Source organism: Miniopterus schreibersii (genome assembly GCF_964146895.1).
Source record: "Miniopterus schreibersii genome assembly, chromosome: 8".
NCBI lineage: Eukaryota > Metazoa > Chordata > Mammalia > Chiroptera > Miniopteridae > Miniopterus > Miniopterus schreibersii.
The window spans coordinates 41,036,745-41,059,519 of record NC_138109.1 but is presented as its reverse complement, the minus strand read 5'-3'; the positions used below and the strand labels follow the sequence as shown (position 1 = coordinate 41,059,519).

The 22,775-nt window shown below is 36.9% G+C and overlaps 1 protein-coding gene across 4 annotated transcripts in view; it reads right to left on the bottom strand.

Moving 5' to 3' along the window:
- The window catches only part of LEPR (leptin receptor), a 65,842-nt gene that overhangs the window by 9,336 nt on the left and 33,731 nt on the right, over positions 1 to 22,775 (bottom strand). For all 4 annotated transcript variants that reach the window (XM_081145571.1, XM_081145568.1, XM_081145569.1 and 1 more), the window contains 14 exons: positions 21,757 to 21,965; positions 20,769 to 20,914; positions 19,189 to 19,333; positions 17,920 to 18,210; positions 17,644 to 17,761; positions 16,590 to 16,789; positions 14,231 to 14,379; positions 13,087 to 13,246; positions 12,887 to 12,969; positions 9,751 to 9,967; positions 7,862 to 8,044; positions 6,065 to 6,160; positions 4,574 to 4,679; positions 3,618 to 3,693 (listed from right to left, as the gene is read on the bottom strand). In XM_081145571.1, coding sequence (XP_081001697.1) covers positions 3,618 to 3,693; positions 4,574 to 4,679; positions 6,065 to 6,160; positions 7,862 to 8,044; positions 9,751 to 9,967; positions 12,887 to 12,969; positions 13,087 to 13,246; positions 14,231 to 14,379; positions 16,590 to 16,789; positions 17,644 to 17,761; positions 17,920 to 18,210; positions 19,189 to 19,333; positions 20,769 to 20,914; positions 21,757 to 21,965 — 2,179 coding nt within the window. The remainder of the gene's footprint in view (positions 1 to 3,617; positions 3,694 to 4,573; positions 4,680 to 6,064; positions 6,161 to 7,861; positions 8,045 to 9,750; positions 9,968 to 12,886; positions 12,970 to 13,086; positions 13,247 to 14,230; positions 14,380 to 16,589; positions 16,790 to 17,643; positions 17,762 to 17,919; positions 18,211 to 19,188; positions 19,334 to 20,768; positions 20,915 to 21,756; positions 21,966 to 22,775) is intronic.

Genomic DNA, 22,775 nt, shown 5'->3' with positions numbered 1-22,775 from the left:
CTTAGGTAATATAACATGATTTACATTGTATTATTTTTCCTTAAAAAGTAAATTTTAGTTATTTAGGAGATTAAAGCAGTGAGATTTTTAAAAGTTACTAAATTCTAGGAGATTTTAATCATTAGTAGAATCTTTGAAATTACATTCCTTTCCACTCTTCAAATATTCCTGCTATATTCCAAAAACTGATTTATTCCTAATTGTGTTCTCTGTGTTAAGCCCTAGTAATAAACTAAACATCTTCAGGGCTAGTGTTGCCTAAAGAATAACTTATAATATTATGAAATTAAATATTTGCAGAGGTTAAAAAAATCCATCTTACAAATAAGGGCATTCACACCCACTGTAGGTATTTCAAAAATTCTTCATAGTTCTTTAATGTATTAGAACCTGAAAACAACTGGTGCTATTTCAGTCTAATTATATGAATGTCTGTCAGATGATCTGTATGGCCTCAGGATCACCTTCAGGGAGTGTATGTGAAACAGTGGGGTAGCACGTCGTCTATCAACATTCACTGGTCCAACCTACATCCACTGAGTCGTTCCTTGGTGTCAGGTATTTTCTGGAAAGATCATTTGGCTCAGGTTCAAACTGCATTTTGCTGAGCTGGCCCTAATCATTTCCCCGCCCTGGTAAACACTTAGGAACCATTATCATGTGGTTCATATGGGAGATTTCAGAGCTTAACATGTTGAAGAGAAAGTGTTTTATCTTCTTTTAAAGCAGGAAATCCCTTATTAAATAAGCTTAAGGCAAAAAAAACCCAAAAAACGGATAAACCCCGAAACCAGGGGTGGGGAACGTCCGGCCCATGGGCTGGATACGGCCCATGAATCATTTGGTCTGGCCCTGCCAAGGCAACCACAGGCGGAACTCGAAATTCAATAAATCTAGGAGCTTTTTTCATAGCTAATTTTTAAGTTGATAGTTTTGTATGGCCCATGAATGATGTTATAAATATCCAAATGGTCCTTAGCAGAAAAAAGGTTCCCCACCCCTGTTTTAAAGAGACAGTAAGATGGTTATTCCCTGTATTAATATATACCTATATAGGTATTAATATATACCTATATAGTGAAGCTTTTCAAGTTTCATTTAGATATTTAGATATTTTTGACAAAAAACTCTCATTAAAAAAACCACACTCACGTTTAAGAATTTTCTCCTCCTTCCTCTGTCTCCTATTCTGCCTATTTCCAGGTTTTGAATTCTGCCTATTTTCCCTGGCTTTGCATATGCAGGCGGCCCTGCCTGGGTTCTCCCCGTCCACCACAAGATCTAGTTAATGGCCATTCATCTTCCAGGCATTAGTGCAAATGTTGCTTTCCCAGCACTATTTACAATGTCCAAGATGTGGAAACGACCTAAGCGTCCATCCTCAGATGAACGGATAAAGAAGGTGTGGCATATATACAACAAATTATCATTCAGCCTTTAAAATAGGAGGGAATCCTGCCATTTGTGGCAGCAAGGATGGAACCTGAGGGCACTGTGCGGAGTAAAGGAAGTTAGACAGAGAAACACAAATACTGCATGATCTCACTTATACGGGGAATCTAAGAACAACAACAAAACTCAGGAAGAAAAGGATCAGATTTATAGAGGCTGGGGAGAAGCAGAACTGGAGGAAGGTGGTCAAAGGCACAAACTTCCACCTATAAGATAAATAAGCACTAGGGATGCAGTGTACAACATTATGGTTAACACTGCTGTATGATATATATAAAAGTTGTTACGAGAATAAATCTTAAAAGCACCACAAGAAAAAATATATTTTTTCTTTTTTTTTATGTCCACATGAGATGACAGATGTTAACTAAATTTATTGAAGTAATTATTTTATAATATATGTAAGTCAAATCATTATGATATACACCTTAAACTTATACAGTACTGTATGTCAATTATATCTCAATAAAACTGGAGGGGGGGGAATGTTTTACTGTCTTTATCTGCTCATCCCCACCCCACACACTAAGCTCTTAGCATACTGGATTTCCTCCTTTCACAACATGTAGTTTAGAATTATAATATTATTTCCATTGTAAGTTGATTAGTGATTATCTTCCCACTAGACTGTACACACCAGGAGTTTCTGTTTTTCTGAGCATTATAGTCTCAGGGCCTGGCACAAAGTATCAATAAATGGTCTTTGAATGAATAAATTAAATGGATTAATGAATGAATTTTAAAATAAACTATTTTAGAGAGAATAAAGAAGTTCTTTCCATTCTGCTTTCAAAGCAGCCACTCCTCTATGACATACAAAATAACTAATATTTATTGAAACTTTACTATGTTGTATGTACCATCTTCTTTAATCCCCAAACAACCCTATGAGGTAAGTTCTATTTACTTTATTTTACAGGAAAGGAAACAGAGACACTGAGCGCTGAAGTAAAATCTTAATGAATGTAAGAGTATGTGTCTCAGGGGTTTGCACATAAATGAATGGACATTATTAGAATAAATTACTAGCTACTCTTTAATGAAATCCTACTTTACTATCTTGCATATAGCAGGAGGAGTCCAGCAAACATCTGTAATGGGTAAAACACAGCCCTTGAACTCAGAGCGCTCGTCACAATAAATCAAACAATAAAATGTCCTGAACGATACTTGTTAAAGGGAAGTTTGGAAAAAGAAGGGCCCAGAGCAGGGTCTTCGTTGGTGTGGAGGAGTGTGTAGAGGTAGAAGTAAATAATAAAGGCATGACTGAGACCCAGGGACAGAAAAAATTGGATGTAAAAGTTGGTAACAGATTGTAGAGAGAATCTGTTGATTACTAGCTTATAAGGACTGCACTTTACCTTGGAGCTAAAGGGAACCACTGAAGACTTTTAAGTGATGAATGATGAAAATGCCATTACTGAGGCGCATAACAACATCCGTATGATTATGGTTTGAACATCATGTAGATATTCTGACATGAAAACGAAATCCCTATTTTCTCAGTTTTACGGGTGGAACACCAATCTTTCTTCAAGGGAAATTCTGAGAGTTAATAAAATATCCACTTACCTCTGGGGCTTTCTGAGAAATTCTACTATAGATATAGGTACAAATAATTTTATTATAGGAACTAATTCCTTCATTAAGTACTTGAGCTTGGAAAGAACTATTTGCATAAGTATAAGTTTACTTATTATAATTGCATTTTTCAAATTGCAGTGTTTAAGGACAGGATTATTTATATAGTTTTTGAATTGATTTAAATAATTATGGAGATAATTATAGGTATTAAAAATACTTATTCTAGCCCTTTGCCTAAGGACAATCAATTTATACCAAAAAAGTGTATCCAAATATCTGTTCTCCATCAGATTTGATCCTTAACGTTCTAACATTAGTTTTATTACACAGAACTACGACACAGAAAAAGATATATATTAACTTCCATATGAAAAACTACCTATTGAGTTTTGTATCCCCCAGTTCCAAATCCTTATATCCTGCTACTCTTGAAAACATATAGTACAGTAAACAGACTCATATTAAAATGAATTGAATAAAAAAGAACTTTTAAACCTTAAAAATGTTTAAAGCTCTAGAAGGCATATGACATCTAAAATGCAATCTTATATATTTTGGGTTAAGAAAATTGAAAAAAGGACCTTTTGAAAATTCAGTCCTTGTGCCCAGGAACAATTCTTGGGGTTTGGAACGTCATCCCAAAACAGCTTCTTCATTCTACAAAGGACAATCACAGGGCATTAGAATCAGAGAAGAACATTTCTATCAAAAATGCTAACAATGAATGTATCAACTAGGAATTGATCCCCCAGCGCTATGCCTCAGGAGGGTCAGATTCATTTTCAGATGCTACCACATGAAGATTTCCACCAATGAGCAGTCTAGAACAAAAATAACAATATTATTATTTTTAATAATAAAAATAGCCAACACTCATTGAAAACTGTGTGCCAGGCACTCTGCATAGGTTTTTCTCAGAAAAAATAAAATATTAAAAATGGTCATCAAGTGAGTTTCAGAAACAATTCTACTCGATACGGCCCCATCAGCTCACTTGACTGAAAGGTAAATTCTGATTCTAAAATTGATTCTCCCTTTTTTTTTGCCAGAAGACAAAAGTTTCTGCAGAAATTCATTCTGTGAAATACTCATTGGTCCAGATCTCTCAGCACAGAGCCACACGGCACCCATAGGGCCACGAGAAAGTCAAGGCCATTTGCCAAAGCAGACTGGCTAGAGCCAGCAGTGCTGATTTTGAGCAGAGTGCTTACTCATTATAAGTGAACTGACTGCTCCAGGGAAATTTTCACCACTCAAAGTCCTCAACCCAAATTGCACAACTCTGAAAGCCATTTTGCCACCTCCAACAACATACAGCCTAAGATTTCCTAGAATAGGCTTGTTATTTCCTGCATGTATTTACCCAGAAAAATTTATTTCTTCCATGAGATTTATGTTGTGCTAGAAAAACAGATTTAGCTATCTGAAAACAGGCCTTTTGTTTTTATGCCATCTTAGTCGTACAAAAAAATATTTGGGATATAATATTTCTTATTTGTATTTTAAATCAAGGTTTAAATATGCTGAAGGTTCATACCTTTGATGTAATATTAGCAATGCTCCAAGCAGCAAGGTTAATGAGGATATAATTATTGGCACAATTACATATAGACCTGCATCAGTCTGGTGTTTTTCAATATCATCTGAAAAGAAATGCAAGTCACACAATTCAGAAGCCTGAGGAAAAAATTACTTTCTGTATCAAAAATTATAATAGACTTTTTCCTAATTTCATCCTAAATCTGTGTTACCTCTAAAATATAAAAATAAAAAAGAGGGAGATAAAAGTATAGTTATGATCCCACTAATAAAATAATTACTGTGTTCAGAATTATGCTTATTATAATTTAGCAAAATACTTTTTTCAGAATTAGTTGTCAATTCTCTCCCTCTGATCAGTTTTCTATTATATGAGTTAAAGTGCCATTTAAAGTTGTTATGATGACTTTCTGTCCCCGCATCTGCTTCTAAAGAAGCCAATCTACAGCACTAGCCAACCTCTAGCTTGTTCACTCCAGACACACTGACTTCTTTGCGGTTTCTTGAATCACCAAGCATGCTCATTCACCAGTACCAAGCACTGCTTTGTACTTGCTGTCTTTTTGCTGAAATGCTCTTCCCCTTTGTATTTGCAGGGCTCTACTCAAATATCATCTGCCCAAAGAAAAAGACCAATTTTGGCCATTCTAACTACACCACCACATTTTAAGTCTGTCCTTTCATCTTACTTTTATTTTGCTTCATGACACTCCTTCTATCTGACATTATACATGACTTTTTGTCTGCCACTCCTGTTGGAGTGCTGGCGGCTAAGCTCCATGGGGCAGAGAATGATGTTCCCTGTCCAATCCGCAGTGCCTAGAAGAGTGCTCAATCCATATTTGTTCAATAATACAGAAGTGAGTTTTTTCAATTATTTTAATTCTAAAACCAGGTAAAATATTTCTCTCTTGAACCTTCATGATTGGTGTGCTTGGATTTGAAGACAATTCAAAAAGTAATAATAAAATGGGCATATGCCAAATATGGGAAGATGAATCGGAAATATGAGAGGCCCCGTCTATGACAATCTCTCCAGTCTTATTTTCAGAGGAAAAAATATTTCCTTTAGAAGACTAATTAAAATTTATGGACTCACAAGTATATGCCCCCTAACATATTCTTTGGGGAAGGCGCATTTATATACATTATATAAAAGAGTACAGAAAATTAATATATTTCTAATTAGTCTTTATGAAGATGTATTTTATTGTATAGCTGCGTATTTCCCTTTATTTTGTTTACATCAACTTTTTACCCAACTTGAGACTGAAAATTTTACTTGCCAATACAAGAATTCAATACCATGCCTAACCATTCCCCTTCTTACCACCACCTTGGAACCACAGACCCTGACTGCATGCACCCCCAACACATAAGCCTCTGGACTCTTCCATATTTCATCAGGAGAGAAGAGCCAGACAGCAACATTACTGCTACACACGAAACCACCATCTCTATAAAAAGAAGCTAAAAGCAAAAGTCTTACCTTGCAAAAAACTATTAATTATCTTCGGCTTCCCCACTCCTTCCATAAATATTGGGTAAAGACTGAATTGATATTTCTCAATAGGGATAAAATGATCTGAGGAGAAAAACATATTAGAGGGTCATTCTTACTGAATCAATACAAGTGAGTGAAATCTATGTAAAAAAAAAAAAAAAAAATTTAAGTGCCCCTCCTATATTTCCAAACACAGACATTAGTTGTTATTGATGGATTGAAACTGAAAATTACGGGAGTTTCAAAAACAACCTAAGCACTCCAAATTATCCTGATAATTACAATAATTTTATAAATAATACTTTTAAAATCATACACAGAGACAGGAGATAGCAAGTTATCATAGGCATGTTCCCATTATAGCCACTTTGTCCAAGTTCAAGGTATATGAGTTTTTATTTCCCTGTCCAGGGCAATATGCTCTACCTCCTCACCTCTATCTTCAAAGCGAGCAATATTCACTTTACATAGGAATTTAGCTAATTTAGTTTCCCCACCCAAGGCAGCTGGAATACTAAAGTCCTGGGAAATCCTACATTAAAAAGACAGGGGTGGTAACCAGGAATGTCCTTGCAATATCCAGGAGTCTAGATTTATGGAGGACAACCATCTCCACAGCAAAGCTCCAAATGAATCTATCAAGGACTATTAATATACAAAAATTATTTCACAAGAGATAAATCTCTTTGAAGCCTGAAGTCCACATGGTTTAAAGAAAAGCAGAGAGAGTAACAACCTGGACAACACTGGTAATGAAATGAATTCAGTTCTCTATCAATAATTAGTTTCTATTTACCCTAATGCTAAATTCTAGATCTTTGAAATAAAATAAAAGTATGAGTCTATGGGATGATATTACATAATAAGATCATGGCAATCCTTAGCTTCCCTATACTTAAACCTCACTCAGAGTCGGAAATGCTGTATTGTGCGCTTAAACTTTGTAATCACTTCCTGCGGCAACTGGCCTACTTTTGGGGGTCTGCACTTCCTATGTCACCAAGCACTAGATCCTCGCACCTTCAGCATGGCACTCTCACTCTTTGCTAGTGGAATTATAAGGTGGTACACAATTTGGGAGAACAACTTGGCAACAGACATCAAAAGCCATTACAAAGTGGTTTAAAGATAAAGGTACAGTTGGAAGCAACAAAAACTTGTTCTCAAGCCCAGCCAGCACGGCTCAGCGGTTGAGCATCGACCTAGGATCCAGGAGATCACGGTCTGATTCCCAGTCAGGGCACATGCCCGGGTTGCAGGCTCGATCCCCAGTTGGGGGCGTGCAGGAGGCAGCCGATCAATGACTCTCATCACTGATGTTTCTGTCTCTCTCTCTCCCTCTCCCTTCCTCTCTGAAATCAATATGTGTGTGTGTGTGTGTGTGTGTGTGTATACATAGATATATATAAAGACTATTCTCAAATAAGTAACAGTTTAAGTTGATTTTGGAATAAAATGCAATATGGTCATGAAAAATAATGGGTAAAGGGATTGGGGAGAAAACAGAAACCTGTTTGTAATATATCAAAGGAACAAATCAGAAGAAAAGGGGTAGATGACCTGGTACGATGACAACTGTGTAAAATATTTAAATGAAGGAGGGTTGAATGAAATAGAATTAAATGTTTATGGTAAGGTGATAAAATTACCAGTTTTAAGATGGTAGTACCATCTATATTTTTGAAGTTTTTTGTAATTAACTGGCTCTGTTAATTGAATTAATAATCCATAGTATCATACTAATCCATAAGAGAAACTTATTAATAAGTATAGTAAACTTACCATGGATATAATACCTCTTAACAGATGAAGGGATCTTGCGCCATTTAATTTCATTGTCTTCATTAAGAATCTTCCACTCAAGAATAAAATACATCAGCTTGTAATCAGTAAGTGAGAGCATCCAAGAAAGAATCACACAACTGCTGTTTAAAGGATAAGCACTGAGTGACTGCACGATATTTACTGAGGGGGAAAGAAAGAAATTTATTTTTAAAAATCAAAATTAATGAAAATTTCCTAATACCCTTCAAGAACATGTTGCCTACTGGAAAAGGGGAGAAAGAGGAGAAGGCAGATATTTACATAAATAAATATAACACATGGCAATTATTTTTGTATTATAAGAGTCACATAAGCAGAAAGACGTGGGAATACATGCTATCAAGGAGAAACAAGGCGCCACCTAAAACATAAAAAAGGGATTTTGGAAGATGGTCACACGGCGTCTCCACTGGAATTCTGCACAAGCCTATTAGCCACCCTTTCTAACTCCCTCCAAACGCTTCTCTCCCGCTTTCAGAGCACAGATCTGATCACTTCAACACCCTCCGCTCAGAGTCCCACTTGAAAACCTCCAGTGGATTTCCACACATGAAGACAGAACTCCAGCCTGCCTCCAAGGCCCCGAGGGCCACGCCTCGCCTGCCTCTTCGCCTGGGAGGGTTTGCTGCCCGGAGGAGCACGCTGGTCTTCCTGCAGGTCCTCTCCTGTGCCACAAGGACTTTTGCTCAGACTGTTCCTCTCAGGAGCCTGTGCTCTCCCCCCCTTTAGGGAAGCTCAATGCCCACGGCACTTCCTCAAGAAAGCTTCTCTGACCTTCAATACTGGGTCAGGTTCCTATTTTCTTTCTTTTATTCAATTACATTCCTTTCCTGGGACCACTTATATTTGTAAATAGGCTTCACTTGTAGGATTATTTCATTAGTGTCTGTTTCACCTACTGGACTCCATGAATGCTGAGACCATCATAGTTTTTCCTCAGGCTGGAATTCCCACTACCTGGCACAGTACAGACAGCCCTCAATAAATGTTTCTAGAGCATAGTGATTGAAAATATTTTTAGTAAAACTGTGTGCAAAGGCCGTAGAACTTAAAAGAAGTTTCCTCTATCTGTACAGAAGTAACCAGAATATAAACCATGATATAAAATACCTTCAGAAAGGTAGAAAGCACTCTGAGATTTAAGAAAAGAATAGGACATATCTCATTAAAGTAATAAGCAAAGGTTTCATGGAGGAGATTGGCAGAAGTACAGAAAATGTGAATTTTCCATTAAAAACGTATACTTTGAATATACAATCTAGATTAGAAACCCCTATTGAAAGTGGTTCTTAATTCTCTGAATAATCAAATCTATCCAAATTCATTAAAGAGGGTTCATCACTCTCATTAAATGAAGTACAGGTTAATTTTCAAGTCTGAGCAATTACTTGCATCCATATAATATCTCATACTATCACATATATATATAATCCATACAACACATGTATATATACTGGTTTTTACATATTTACATATATATACACACACACATATGTGCGTGTGTGTCATATGTGCGTGTGTGTATTTGTATATATGGAGAGAGAGAGAGATTGAGATTGATTTACCTACAACCTACATTGGTTCAAAAGTATTAGATTTATTAGTACATTCTCACTTATTATAACATCATTTCAACCATGTTCTACCACGAGACCCCAGGACCATATTATATAATCAGAGTACAATCTAGTTTGTTATTTTTCAGACAAAGAAGAGCTCAAGGTAAAACAGAGACGTTCGGATTCAGGGAATCACAGGCTTCTTGGAAGACCATGTAGAACGGGGGGAGATGGCGAAGATAAAATACTTCAAAGGGCACAGGTTTACGACCCTGTACGTTTTCTTACCTTTGCTCATAGGCCATGAGAATGTTAAATTAAAATTTGCAAAAGAGGCACCAACTGAATTGACAGCCAGAACTGTAACAGTGTGTGTTTGTTCTGTCCACTGGAAAGTGAATTTGGTGTGATTGCCCACTTCTTCTGACCATGTTCCACTGCGGGAAGTGTGATGTTTTACCACATATTTTCTCACACTGCACAATGAGTCATTTTTCATCAGGGGCTGGAGTAAACATAAAAATTGATTAGTTTAAGGGTACAGTGCTTTTTATACCAACCGAGCTCGTGGAATTCTTATTCTACATTTCCCAGTGGGAGGCAGGGCCGCCTACTTCCAGGCTGAGGGATGGGGAGGGCGGGTGGAGAAGGGTCTGCCTCTGACCACAGGTTTGGTGAAGGTGTCAGTGAGGTGGGTATGGAACATAGGAAAGTTAATTTCCTCCTTCTGGATTTTTTTTTTTCCTTAGGATTCAAATAAATGAAGTATAAATACAAACAGGAAGTTTTTCTACCAAAAAGAAAGACTGGCAGAGAGTTGAGAGTTTCCTCATCTAAAAAGCCAAAATAAAGGATAACACCCTGGTTCTATAAGGAAGCAGGAAAGCTGAAAATTGTTAATCATCACATATATTAATCCCAGTAAAGCTGCCACTCATGTTCCCTTCCCCTGATATGCTGCCACCTCAAGTAACAGAGGCTGTCAGGAAAGTGTGCATGGCACCCCAGAATTTTAGTCCTATAGTTTAAAAAAATCATACCAGGTCACTGACAATTCCAGTGTAAAATACAGATTTAGCCCAATCTAGTCCTCCATTCTACAGAATACACTACTTCTCCCACCACCTTCACCTGTTTCAGGTAAGAATAAGTGCTGCCAATGCTCTGTAAATCCACAGAAAGCTTGACTCTATACAACAGACTAAACCAGTGCTTCTCAATTCCTCCCCCCACTCCCTCCCTCTTTCCCTCCTTCCTTCCCTCCCTTCCATCTTTTGTCATTGAGATTCCTACAAGTCAGAAATATCAAAAAATAAACAGGAATACATATACATCCATCCCTGCAGGGCTTGAAATAATCTGGATAAATGGCAAGTGAGATTCTTGTAACCACTGCAAGAATGAAATGTCTGAAAACTCATGCAAATTTCTCCTTTTGTTTTTAAAAATTTATGTCAGTTTTCAGATACAAATATTTACTTTTGTAACCATCAATTAAAAATAATGATAAACTTCCTTACTTTTTGGTACTACAAAGTAATACCAAATAGGCTAATAGGCTAATGTTGTACATTTCCTGCCCAGCCCCAAACCAGCCATTTTTCAAGGAACTTTAGTTTCTTTTATTGGAAAATGGTATTAGAAACAGACCTGGGTATGCTCCTTCCTACTGGCGTGCCATTACTTCAAGGCCCTCTCAGCTTACAAATCAAGAAAATGCATGTGTGTATACGAACTCCTGCATTACGCATACCCATAAATACTTCTAAATGAATCCATCCTTAGCCATATTAAGCTAAACAGGAGCTCATACTGATATCTCCAACTCTAATCCCTTACCACATGGGCCATTCTTGCCTTCTGTCCCTAGCTCCTCTACCACCAGTCCAACAGTGAGACACCTGGGTCCCACCACCACATCCATTTCCTTAACTGTTCAACTCCAGACAACATGTATAATAGTACAAGGATTGTTAGCCCAAGATAATTAATAATTCTATCAAACAGAACCCAGTGCACAGTGCCATTTCTTTTGTCTTTAGTTTTAAGAATCCACTCATTTACAGTTACTTAGGCCTGCACCTTTCTCTCGCACCTCCTTCGGCGAGGTTTTACATACACTTGTAATACACTTGATTCTTTTGCCCCAGTCTGGATTTCATCCCAGGATCCTCCAACCCCCTAAGTGATTTATTTTCAATTTGCATACGTTAAGGTTTGCTCTCTATACAGTTCTACAGGTTTTGACAACTGCAAATGTACTCAAAGCTATGTACCCACCATGGCAATATACAGAATAGTTTTACCACCATAAAAAAAAATCCCTTGTGCTTCACCCATTCAAACATTTCCTCAACCTTCTAGAAACCACTGATCTTTCTATCTTCTCTATATTTATGCCTTTTCCAGAATGTCATGTATGTGGAATCATTGTGTAGTCCTTTCAGATGGGCTTCTACCACTTAGCTACATGCATTTAAGACTCATCCATGTCTTTTTGTGGCTTTATAGCAATTTCTTTTTATCACTAAATAACATTCCACTGTATGAAAGCATCAGAGTTTGTCTATCCACTCATCTATAGAAGAATATCTTGGTTGCTTCCAGTTTCGGGTGATTATGAGTAAAGCTACTATGAACATGTATGTGCAAATTTTTATACAAACACAAATTTTCAAATCAGTTGGGTAAATACCTAATAGTACAATCCTGGGTCATATAGGAAGACTATGTTTAACTTTGCAAGAAACTACCAAACTATCTTAATTTTGTATTCCCACCAGCAAGGAATAAAATTTCCTGTCACTTTGCGTCCTTGCCAGCAATTTATTCTGAGAAGTGTACAATGGCATCTCATTGCTGTTTTAATTTGCAATTTCCTAATGACAAATAATGTTTGCTGTGGACTAAATGTTTGTTTCTCCCCCAAAGTCTGACACCCCCCCCAAAAAAATGCATTCACTTGTGATATTCAAATCATATGGGAGAGAGAACACTTTGAAAATTGTTAGGGGGAATATCCACTGTTTATGGAAATATCCATTGTTTATGTCATCATGCAAAAAGAATATCTCTTGTTTTAGATGTCCTTGAGGATGTGGAGGCCATGTTTACTATGCTTAGGATTAAATATAAATAGAATTCTTGAACTTGAAGGAACACTAGATGTCACTTACTGCAACCCTACTTTCACACAGATGAGGCTAAAGAGTCCAGGTGACTTTGCCAACACAGTACTGACATAACTATAATATGTTAAGCTGAGAATAAAATTAAAGTCTCCTAACTCCATGCTGGTACGCCCTCCACTAGGGATCTTAGCTATCTGAGATCACCTCTCAAAACAGAAATGAAGTGTGGGACTGTAGAGCCTTAAAATGACAGGATTATGAACAATGAAGAATAACATAAAAAGCAGAAATACTTTCCAAAGTAAAGTGACATTTCTCTCTTTTTTAGTGATGTCTTCATTAATTATTCTCCAAAATTCAGGTCCTCTGATAGGAACTGCAAAACAACAAGGAGCCCAAGTTGTACATGTGTTCTTAGAAGGAATATTTTTCAGTCATATCTGAAACAAACACTTATGCATTGCTAAGGCACATTTACGAAATCTCTACAGACCTTTTATATCCGTGACAACTGTGTAGGCCGGAGTGCTCCAATTACTCCAATACCCCAGTCCATCCAGCCTCCTGCAGCGCACCTGCGCGGCGTAGACAGCACACAGGTCTGGCACCGGGAGGCTGACGGATTTTGATTTTGCATCAGATACCTCATGCATCTGGAACGTAAAGCATCAGATTGATCATTACGAACACAGAGGTAGCTAAAGGGCCCTGAAATGCATTTTAGTTTAAACCTTAACACTATTCCCAATTTAAGAAGGAACACTTCGTGTCTTCTGGCTCTGGAAATACTCATACTGGGCTGGGCTCGTGAGCACCTTCAAGTTAAAGACTGTCTTAGTCCTCTCGTTATTTCCTTCTTGTAACCAGATCTGGACTGGTCCACTTGCAACCTCACTGCCCAACCGCTCTCTTAACCCTACTATTACTCATCCCTGTCCACTAATCCTCTATCTATAAAAGCTTTTAAGAATTTTAACCTAGCAGTTAATGGGGCCTGCTGTAGAGAATCTCTGATAGTCAGTCTCCTCAATAAGCAGGTAAACAGCCACGTTCATTTCAGTTCAAATCCCCATGATCTAATGATGTTTGTAGGTCTCTGCAGGCTGCCATCCGAAAACTGGCATGGCAACTCATCATACGCACACTTGCAACTATGGATATGATCTGGTTGTTTGATAAAAGCAGCTTCTTCCAAAATGCATTCCACTGAACACATGTATACTAAAAAATATAATTAGATGTTAGAGGAAAAAGGCTTTCTTGGAAAAATAAGTTTGAGAAATATCGGATGAAATGAAGTCACAAACGTTTCTTTCATGCAGGACCTCTCCCAATCTTTAATATGTAATAATAACTTACGACTCTACACTCGGAACATACAGTGATGCAGGGTTTCCTGTCTATTCAGCCATGCAAGCCTTTTTTAAGGAACATTTTACAGAACCAATGTTCTATAAAAGCTCACTTTTGGAAATGATAGATTGCGGACATTTTATTCCTTTAAAGGGTTAAACTTAGGTCAATGTAACAAAAAATAGCTGAAGAATATAGAGACTATACTAAATAAATAAATTTTATAATGATTAACTTTTATTCAATAAAATTCTTGAAAATTATAATAAATAACATTTAGTTACCTTCCATTGTACTTCCTTCCCATTTAAACCATAACGAATCTGGAACTGAAGATTATTCTCTGGAAAAATTGGCTTTTTCCAAGATATTTTCAATAATCCAATTTTTGAAGTAATTTCTGCTTTCACACTGGATGGAGGCAATGGTTTCACTGGAAATTTAAAAACAATATATGTAACAGTAATAATGTTTAAAAACCGTTATAATAATGTATGATCTCCATACCTTATATTTATAAATCAATATCTTCTTCAAATTTTACATTCCTTATCTCATTTGATCCCCTACAACCTTATGTAATAAATAAGGGATTATTTTGCAAGTAGAGAGGTTGATTTTTTTAAAAATCGATACACTGCCCATGCCATTCTGTGTATAGTAAGACTGGATTAGAAACTGAGCCATTGGTTCTTCATGCAGAAGATGCCATATGCACACATGATAAACATCAATAGCAAACTCTGTTCCATGTAGAGCTTTAATTAAAAGCAAAAAAACATGCACTGCATTCTTTTTCACATGTGTGAGTTTCAGACTCTTCTCCTACTATCTACTAATAAGTATATCTGAGTCAAGGTCAGATGTGGTCTTGCAGAATGAAGGCCTGATTCTCTAAAATCTAAGGAAAACAGGCTTTTAGGGGACGGAAATGGAGGCACAGGTGACTAGAATGGCAAGAAGATTTTTTTTTTTAATTTAAAAAGACAATATAGAATATAAATGTATTTGGAAACCAAAAGCCGCAATGCCCAAGCACAACAGTGTGAGCCTCTGAAGCTCCACACTTCATCGACAATAATACTTGAAACTGTTGATGACCAAAACGTACCTGAACTTTTCCATTAGAACACAGTTTCTCATGACTGTTCAATTCTTCATATACCAAGAAGGCATTCCTCACCAACCAGTAAAGTGACATATTTTCACGTATTAAAAAGATAATTCCTCCTCAGGACAGCAAGTACAGTATGAATGTGCACGAGACACGAAGATATTAAAATCTGTGACTGTACCTGACTGAACCACATGGATGTCATATGGATATATTCTATAAATATCCAGTTTGCAGAAAAGATGCTTTGAAATACTATAGTTTGTGTGGTCCTCACAATACTCACACTGAGACGTATGAGGAGGTGTCCACATTTATTGGGTGATAAAACAGTCAAAGAGCCCTCACGTGGCTAGCCCTAGTCTCTAATGCTGGTAAGAGGTAGAGCTGGCATTTGGATCCCAAAGTTTAATTTCCTCATTGTTTTCTAGTACTAAGTAGGCAATATAAGACCAATTTAAACTCCTTATTTAAGTACTGGAAAGAGTAGCATCAAGGTTAGTCAGATACAGAACTGAATACATGTTGCATTTGTTACACATTATATGTGAAGGTACATCTGTGCATGTTTGTGGGGTAGGGAGGTAGGAGGGCTCTTTGCTATCTTAGTACATTTAGTACCAAACAGGCATTGTCTACAGTACAATCATTTAACATGGAACCAAACTAAATCGTGTGTGTGTGTGTGTGTGTGTGTGTGTGTGTGTGTGTGTGTGTGTAAATTAATTAGGACTTTATGTTGAAAAAGAAATCTAAACATTATGAGCTTATCTCATGTTTAACAAAATGCAGGTTTTAATTCTGATGTGTCCTTATTATTTGACAGTATAATGAATCAAATAGTGGCTTTTGGCATAATTTCCCAACAAAATAGCATATGGCACCAAAATATGGTCTTTTACCTCTGCTGCACAATCATAAATGGGTCGTTTCTCAAAGATTCTGCAGTAATAACACCAGAGGGATATATCAAATTTTCCCAGGGCTCTCTTAATCCTTTTAAATCAAAATGTCTTTTAAAAAGAGTATTTAAAATTTCATGATGGATATCATTTCTTGTCTATTTTCTTCATTTGACTTTAGCTATTTTCAATCCTGCTCCCTACACAGCCTCATAAATTAAAGCCTTGGGTTGTTACCATTCATATTATAAAATCCATAGAACATCTAAATTAAACTTTGATATTTAAAAACATCAAATGTTTCCAGAAGTACATTGGGGGGGGGGGGTATATACCAATTAGTGCATTATTTAGAATATTATTAAATTTCATTCCCAGTAACCAATATAATTCAACAAATAGTATGCTGAAAACATTCCTATTGCTAAAAAATTGTGCTACAAATAATTTAAAATAAAATTAAAATGGTAAAACTTTCTAATGCTGACTGTCTTCTCAATTTCACTGTAAACAGAAAAAAATGTAAATCTAATATGATCAGAAAATGGTAAAATACAACAAGTACCGTGAATCAACCTAAATCCAAATCTGCTAACAGAAATGAAGACCCGACACGATTGAACGTACCCACAGAATCAGGAACGATACATGTCGGAGGCGAATCAAGGGAACCCAGCGAGTGACTGATCCTTAACCACATTGTGTAACCGGATAACAGAAAGATTGGCTGAAACACACATTCATAAAAACCACCTCTCTGCAAATGGCAATCTTTGGGTTCAGATGTGGGATGAATAGATGGAACATCAGAACAATAAAGGCTGCTCCTTGAAAGATACGAAAACAGTCAATTAATATGCAACATTGATGAAAGCAGTAAGATTTGAGAATTCTGCTCTGCTGTTTAAAAGGTACAGTTTTTGCTCCATCTGAAAATAGATGTCCTCATTAAACAGGTGTTTCTGAATTCCCAGCTACATCTCAGTCTTGTATTTCCATGAAAGCAGACAGTAACCCTTATTAAATATTTCATTAGACAAAAAGTAGGGATGCAAATGAAATTAAATGACACTGCTCTAACAAGGAGCTAATGACCCAATTAGAGATAGAATCTATAACACTTTGAAAGCTAAGCTAATATTATACCTAAGTGATACGATTTTAAAAGTATAGATCAAAAGTAGTAATGGGCATCCCTGAGATGAAAAGGAAAATAAATACCTTATACTGTCAGTACAAATTAAATTCTACAACAAACTGAAAACATAGTCAATAGTAAATTACAGCATAATTACAGTGTTGTAATATTTTCTAGTTCAAAGCAATATAATTTTAAGATAGCAATTCTTGATTCATATATGAACCATAGAGTCAAGTATATCATTCATCTTCTCAGAGAAGAAAATCAAGAAAATATTTTATAAATGAGTTCCTACCAATACCCCACTTCAAAACATACAAAGCATTTCTCCTCTTTTTTGAAATAGTTCTTCTACCACTATTTGCTCTTAATATGGCATTTAAATGGCTAAAATAGCAGTTACTGTTTCCTAATTAAGTACATTCTACCTTCCTCTTTCAAGAAGAAAATCTATAAGAATACTGTGATGGCGACACTTCTACAGGAAATTTTTCTCTCACCATACCCACAAAAAACAAAAACAGCAAAAATAATACATACCTGTGATATCTCAATTGCAAAGTACTCCCCACGAGTGATTGGATTGCATTAGTTGACCATCTGCAAGTCATTTTAGTTAAGTACCCATCAGTCTCACACAATATATTGATATTGACATCTATTTAAAACACATAAAAATATTAATATGTAGCAAAAACACCAACAAATTTTAAATGAAAATGAAAGTTCCTTACATCTTCAATGGGACTCTACCACAGGGTCCATACAGTGCATTTCCCTTGCAGAACGCAACAGAGATGACCCCCGTGAGCTTACCGATCACATATAACTCTGCGTAGCGGTGGTGGCACTCGTGCTCCTCGCAGCAGTACACTGCATCGTAGGTGAACTTCCCCCGAGGCCTGGTTGCGTTCAGGTTGGGAAGGCTGACTTTGCTGACGCGGTCCCCCACAACATTATACTGGCTTTCCGGAATTTTCTCAGCTAAATTCATCCACCAAACAATCTTTTCTGAGGGAACAATCTTGTTTTCATTTTTGTAGATGCAGTGAAAAGAAACATTAGAGCCAACACTTGTCAGAATTTTAGGGGGAAAGTATATGACATCTGTAACGAGGGAAGAAAATAGACAATCAGATGAAGAAAGAAAACATCACGCAAGCAAGCGACTGTGTAAACGTGACTCACAAAGCATTCAGGATCACGCCGCCAAAAATAAAACGCGCGCACTGAGGGCCTGCAGCGCTGTCGCTGCCTGTCTGTGCAGCGACGTGGGCTCCCAAGAACTCTCAGTCTCAGATACTTGATCTTCCACGAATGTTAGAGATGACTTTAAAAATACAAAAACTCTCAAAATCAAGCATGCGAAGCAGAAAAAACTTTTACTGCATAATATGTAACATTCAAATAAAATTTAAATATTTGAAATTTACATCAAATAAATATATCAGATTTTTCAAAATGTAAGGCAAGGAGGCAGGTTTGATTTCTGGTCAGGGCACATACCCAGGTTGCGGGTTCGAGCCCCAGTCCAGGCTTGCAGGGGAGGCAACCAATCAATGTTTCTCTCTTCACATCAATGTTTCTCTCTCTCTCCCCCTCATTTCCAATTTCTTTAAAATGTAAGTTAAGGAAACACCAATACAAACAGTGTTCTGAATTTGTAAATTTGGAACTTTTATATTAACTATATACATATATTTTTTTCTTCTGCCCACCTCCACCTCCACCCATCCCCCGCCTCTACCCTCCTTAGCCTTCACCAAACTATTGTCCATGTCCATGGGATATGCATATATGTTCTTTAGCTTTTCCCTTCACCTTCTTTATCCAGACACCCCCATTAACTGTGTATTTTGAATAAGAAAGTAATTCAACAAGATACTGCTATGAACGCACACAAACCTGAGAGCTTATATACAAGTTTTCATTAACAAATTAACTTTTTGAAAATTTAAGTAGAAAATTAATATTGTGTTCCTCTTTCTGATTCAGTGCCACAAAATTTAAGAGTCTTATAATATGCCATAGGCAATGTCAAAACCATATTTCTTTTTTAATAGAAGGTACCATTACAAAACCTACCTTGTGTGGTAAAAATGAGAGGGGAGCTCCAGTCACTCCAGATTCCAGGGCCATCCAGTCTCTTGCCCCTCACGTGAACCTCATACGAAGACCCAGGAAGCACACTGTCTACTAGCAGAGATGTGGCTGAGACAATCTCATCAGCCTGTTAAATATTAATTGAAAACAGCAGAACATCAAGTCAATGTGGACCCTTTACCAAAACTGATCACATTAATCAAATTTTACGTAACCCGTGAGTCCAAGAAAACAATCACAATGACAATAAACAAATATTTTTAACTGAATGATAACGAATATTGACTTTTCAAATCTTGAGATACATAGCCAGTGTTGGTGGGAAGTGTCGAGCTACTGCTGACAACTGGAAAGCACATGGGTGAACAGAGAACTATTTTTCCCTAGAGGAAAACGTCACAGAAGGAAAGCATGAATAACTTTTAAGAACCTGAGCCTGATGATAAACTACAGTGAATCAAAATACAGCTTACAAAGTAGAAGGAAAATATTTAAGAGACCTAACTCTGCACACAACCACCACCAGCAATGAACAAATTTGGTTTTCTAATTAATAATATTATACGGTGTTGGCAAAACTGGACAGCCACATGCAACAGAATGAAACTAGACCACTAGCCCCTTTGATTGTATCTTCTTTGATTCACACTGTTACTCTTACCCTCGTTCCCTCTCCTGGCCTCCAGCCTCTCATCCAGCTCGGAACCTCTGAGTGGCTGTTTTCTCTCTGTGGAACCCAGTTCCCGCACATATCTACATCCATGTCCTTCAGATCCTGGCTCATATGTCACCCTCTCAATGAGATCTTCCCCTACCTCCATTTAATATCCTAACCCACCATCTCCCACCAGCACTCCCACACTCCTCTGCAGTCCACTGTCCCAACGTATCCTGACGCAAGCACAACCGTTCCTGGTATCTAGCAGGTGCTCCATAAAAACTTACTCAAAGAACGAAAAAAAGGATTTCATGCGCTTCACGGCGCAAATGCACGTACTGTACTGCATGTAAACAAGTATATTAAGCATTTTCAAAAAAATGATTAAATGTAACATCAGAAGATGCGTAGGTGAAAAATTTATAAAGGAATTCGAGTGTGTGTAGCTGGACTTCCTGCAGCCCTTTAACTGTGTGTGTGTGTAAATAAGAGGAAGGGAGAAGAGAGGAGAAGGGGAGAGAAAAAAGGGAAGCGGAGAAAGATGAATCTAATACACACAGACGTTTTGTGGAAGCGGGACTTTCTCTAGCGCTAAATTCTGGGAGGAATTTGTCATGCTCCTCAATATATAACATAGATCCATATATAAGCAGCACCGAGTAACATCAAATAATTTTTCTAAAAGCATTTTACAGAAGATGCAGAAATGCTGTTCATGTGGTCATTTCCTATGCTGATCGTAAATGAAAGCCAGCGGTATCATATTAACTATAACCGGTTCCGCTCGACAAGGAGCAGGCACGTCTGTTTGTACGCGGCGAGCACTTCCGATGCGGCTCGGGCGGCTCTCACCTTCACTGTAGTGGCATCTCAGCTGTTCCTATAGTTATTAAAATATACTTACTTCTCTCACACTTGTTGTAGAATTCTCTGAATATTTCACTTGATATTGACGTTGAAATGGTACCAGTGTTGAACTGAGCCAAGAAATCTTTAAATTACCACTGTCTGTGATTTCCATATGCAAACCTAATGGTGGATCCGGCTTCACTTAAGAGAAAAAAAAAAAAAAACACGTTTAAGTCAAGCAATTTTTGTGCTAATCATAGAATGAAGTCAAATTGAATTTTTAGCATATCCTTTCTTTCAACTACTTAAAAGGTGATCCTATTTAATGGCTAATAATATAACCAAAATGTTGGGTATGCTCCAAATCTATACAAAACCGAGTCAGTTAAATACTTTAAGTTAACACTTACTTAAATAAGTCACTGATCAAACTTTCAACAATAAACATAAATTAAAATAATAATAATACTAATAATAATAAAGACACATTACTATGGAAAAAATCTGGGGGATCTTTGTTCTCAAAATATGGGGCAATACTTATTTTTTCTCATGATCATATTTGTATGCAAGTTAACCCTTGTCTACTTCTTGTTTACTTCTGCCCACCATTATTTGTCCCAACTCTATGAGACAAGAACTTTGTCTCATTTACCAATGTTTTCCCCAGCTCCCAAATCATGAGCCTCTAAGAAACAGTTATTTAAGTTCAGGCAAAAAAAAAAAAAAGCTTCTAATTCTTTTCATAAATAGTTATCTGAGATATAAAACAGTGAAAACCAAACGACACATATCCATTAGACAGATCCAGGATTTAAGGAAATCAAACTGTTTTCAAGAAAGAATTTAGGTTACAATCGCAAAGATAACAATACTCTGTTAAATCGTTCCCGAAGCTGCTCCCAGTACTCCCTAGTGCCTCCTGTATCATCATTACAGCGTTGGTCAAAGTGAGATAAGCTAGTGACAAATTTTAGAAGCCATGTTTAACCTGTCTGTAGGACGGATGTTTGGATCTGTGATCTTTCTTATGCACAACTTACTGATAGTTATGGGTTGGACCGACATTAGAGGTGACTGAAATACCACTCCAGCGGATGTGATTTTTAAATACATAAAGAGCGTGCAGTTGAGTCTGGCTGCTGGCACAGACACGGGGCATTCACAACACTCAGGAACACTGCAGTTGCACCGCACAAGCTGAAAACTGCCTTTTGGGGGGACCGCCGGTGATTCTTCCAACACTTCTGGCCTGTATGAAAAAGAAGAGCTAAATATTAATATAGATGTAAAGGCACCGAATATACTTAAAATGTAGGACACAAAATCCGAATGGAAATAAGCTATTCTGGACACCCAGCTTAAAGGGAATCGGCAAAGCAATGCACTGTATCAGGGAAACAAAGATGAGTTAAAGCAGGTCAGCTCTCAGAAATAACAGAAGCAAGAGATAGTCAAGCAACAGAGAAGTACTAAAAGGAAAGAAAAATTGCTATCCTAAAACCCTATACCCAATTAAATATATTTTAAAGTAAACATGAAATAAAGGCTTTTTTTTTCTCAGATATACCTAAACTGAAGGGATTCATCACCATAAGACCTGCATTATAAAGCATGCTAAAGAAAGTCCTTTAGGCAAAAAGGAAATGAATGATGGCAGATGGAAGTGGTTCTACACACACACAAAAATAAAATTTAAGAGGGTAAATATTCACTGACTATCTAAAGCAAAAATACTTACCATGTTTTGTGGGGTTATATCATAAGTAGAAGTAAAATGTATGACATTAGCACTAAGCTTGAGGAGATATGTTAGTATGCAGTCAAGTGGTGTAATATCACTTGGAGGTGTAATATCAGGCTACAATAGGTTAAGGACCTATATTATAAATCCTAAAGCAACCACTAAAATAATTTTTAAAAAAAGAAGTTATAGCTAATAAGCTGCAATAACAGAGTCAATGGAGTATTAGTGAAAAGATAGAAAAACAGGTTACTGGAACAGAATAGAGACCAACATCTATATGGATGACAATTTTCTACAAAGGTAAAAAAGCAGTTC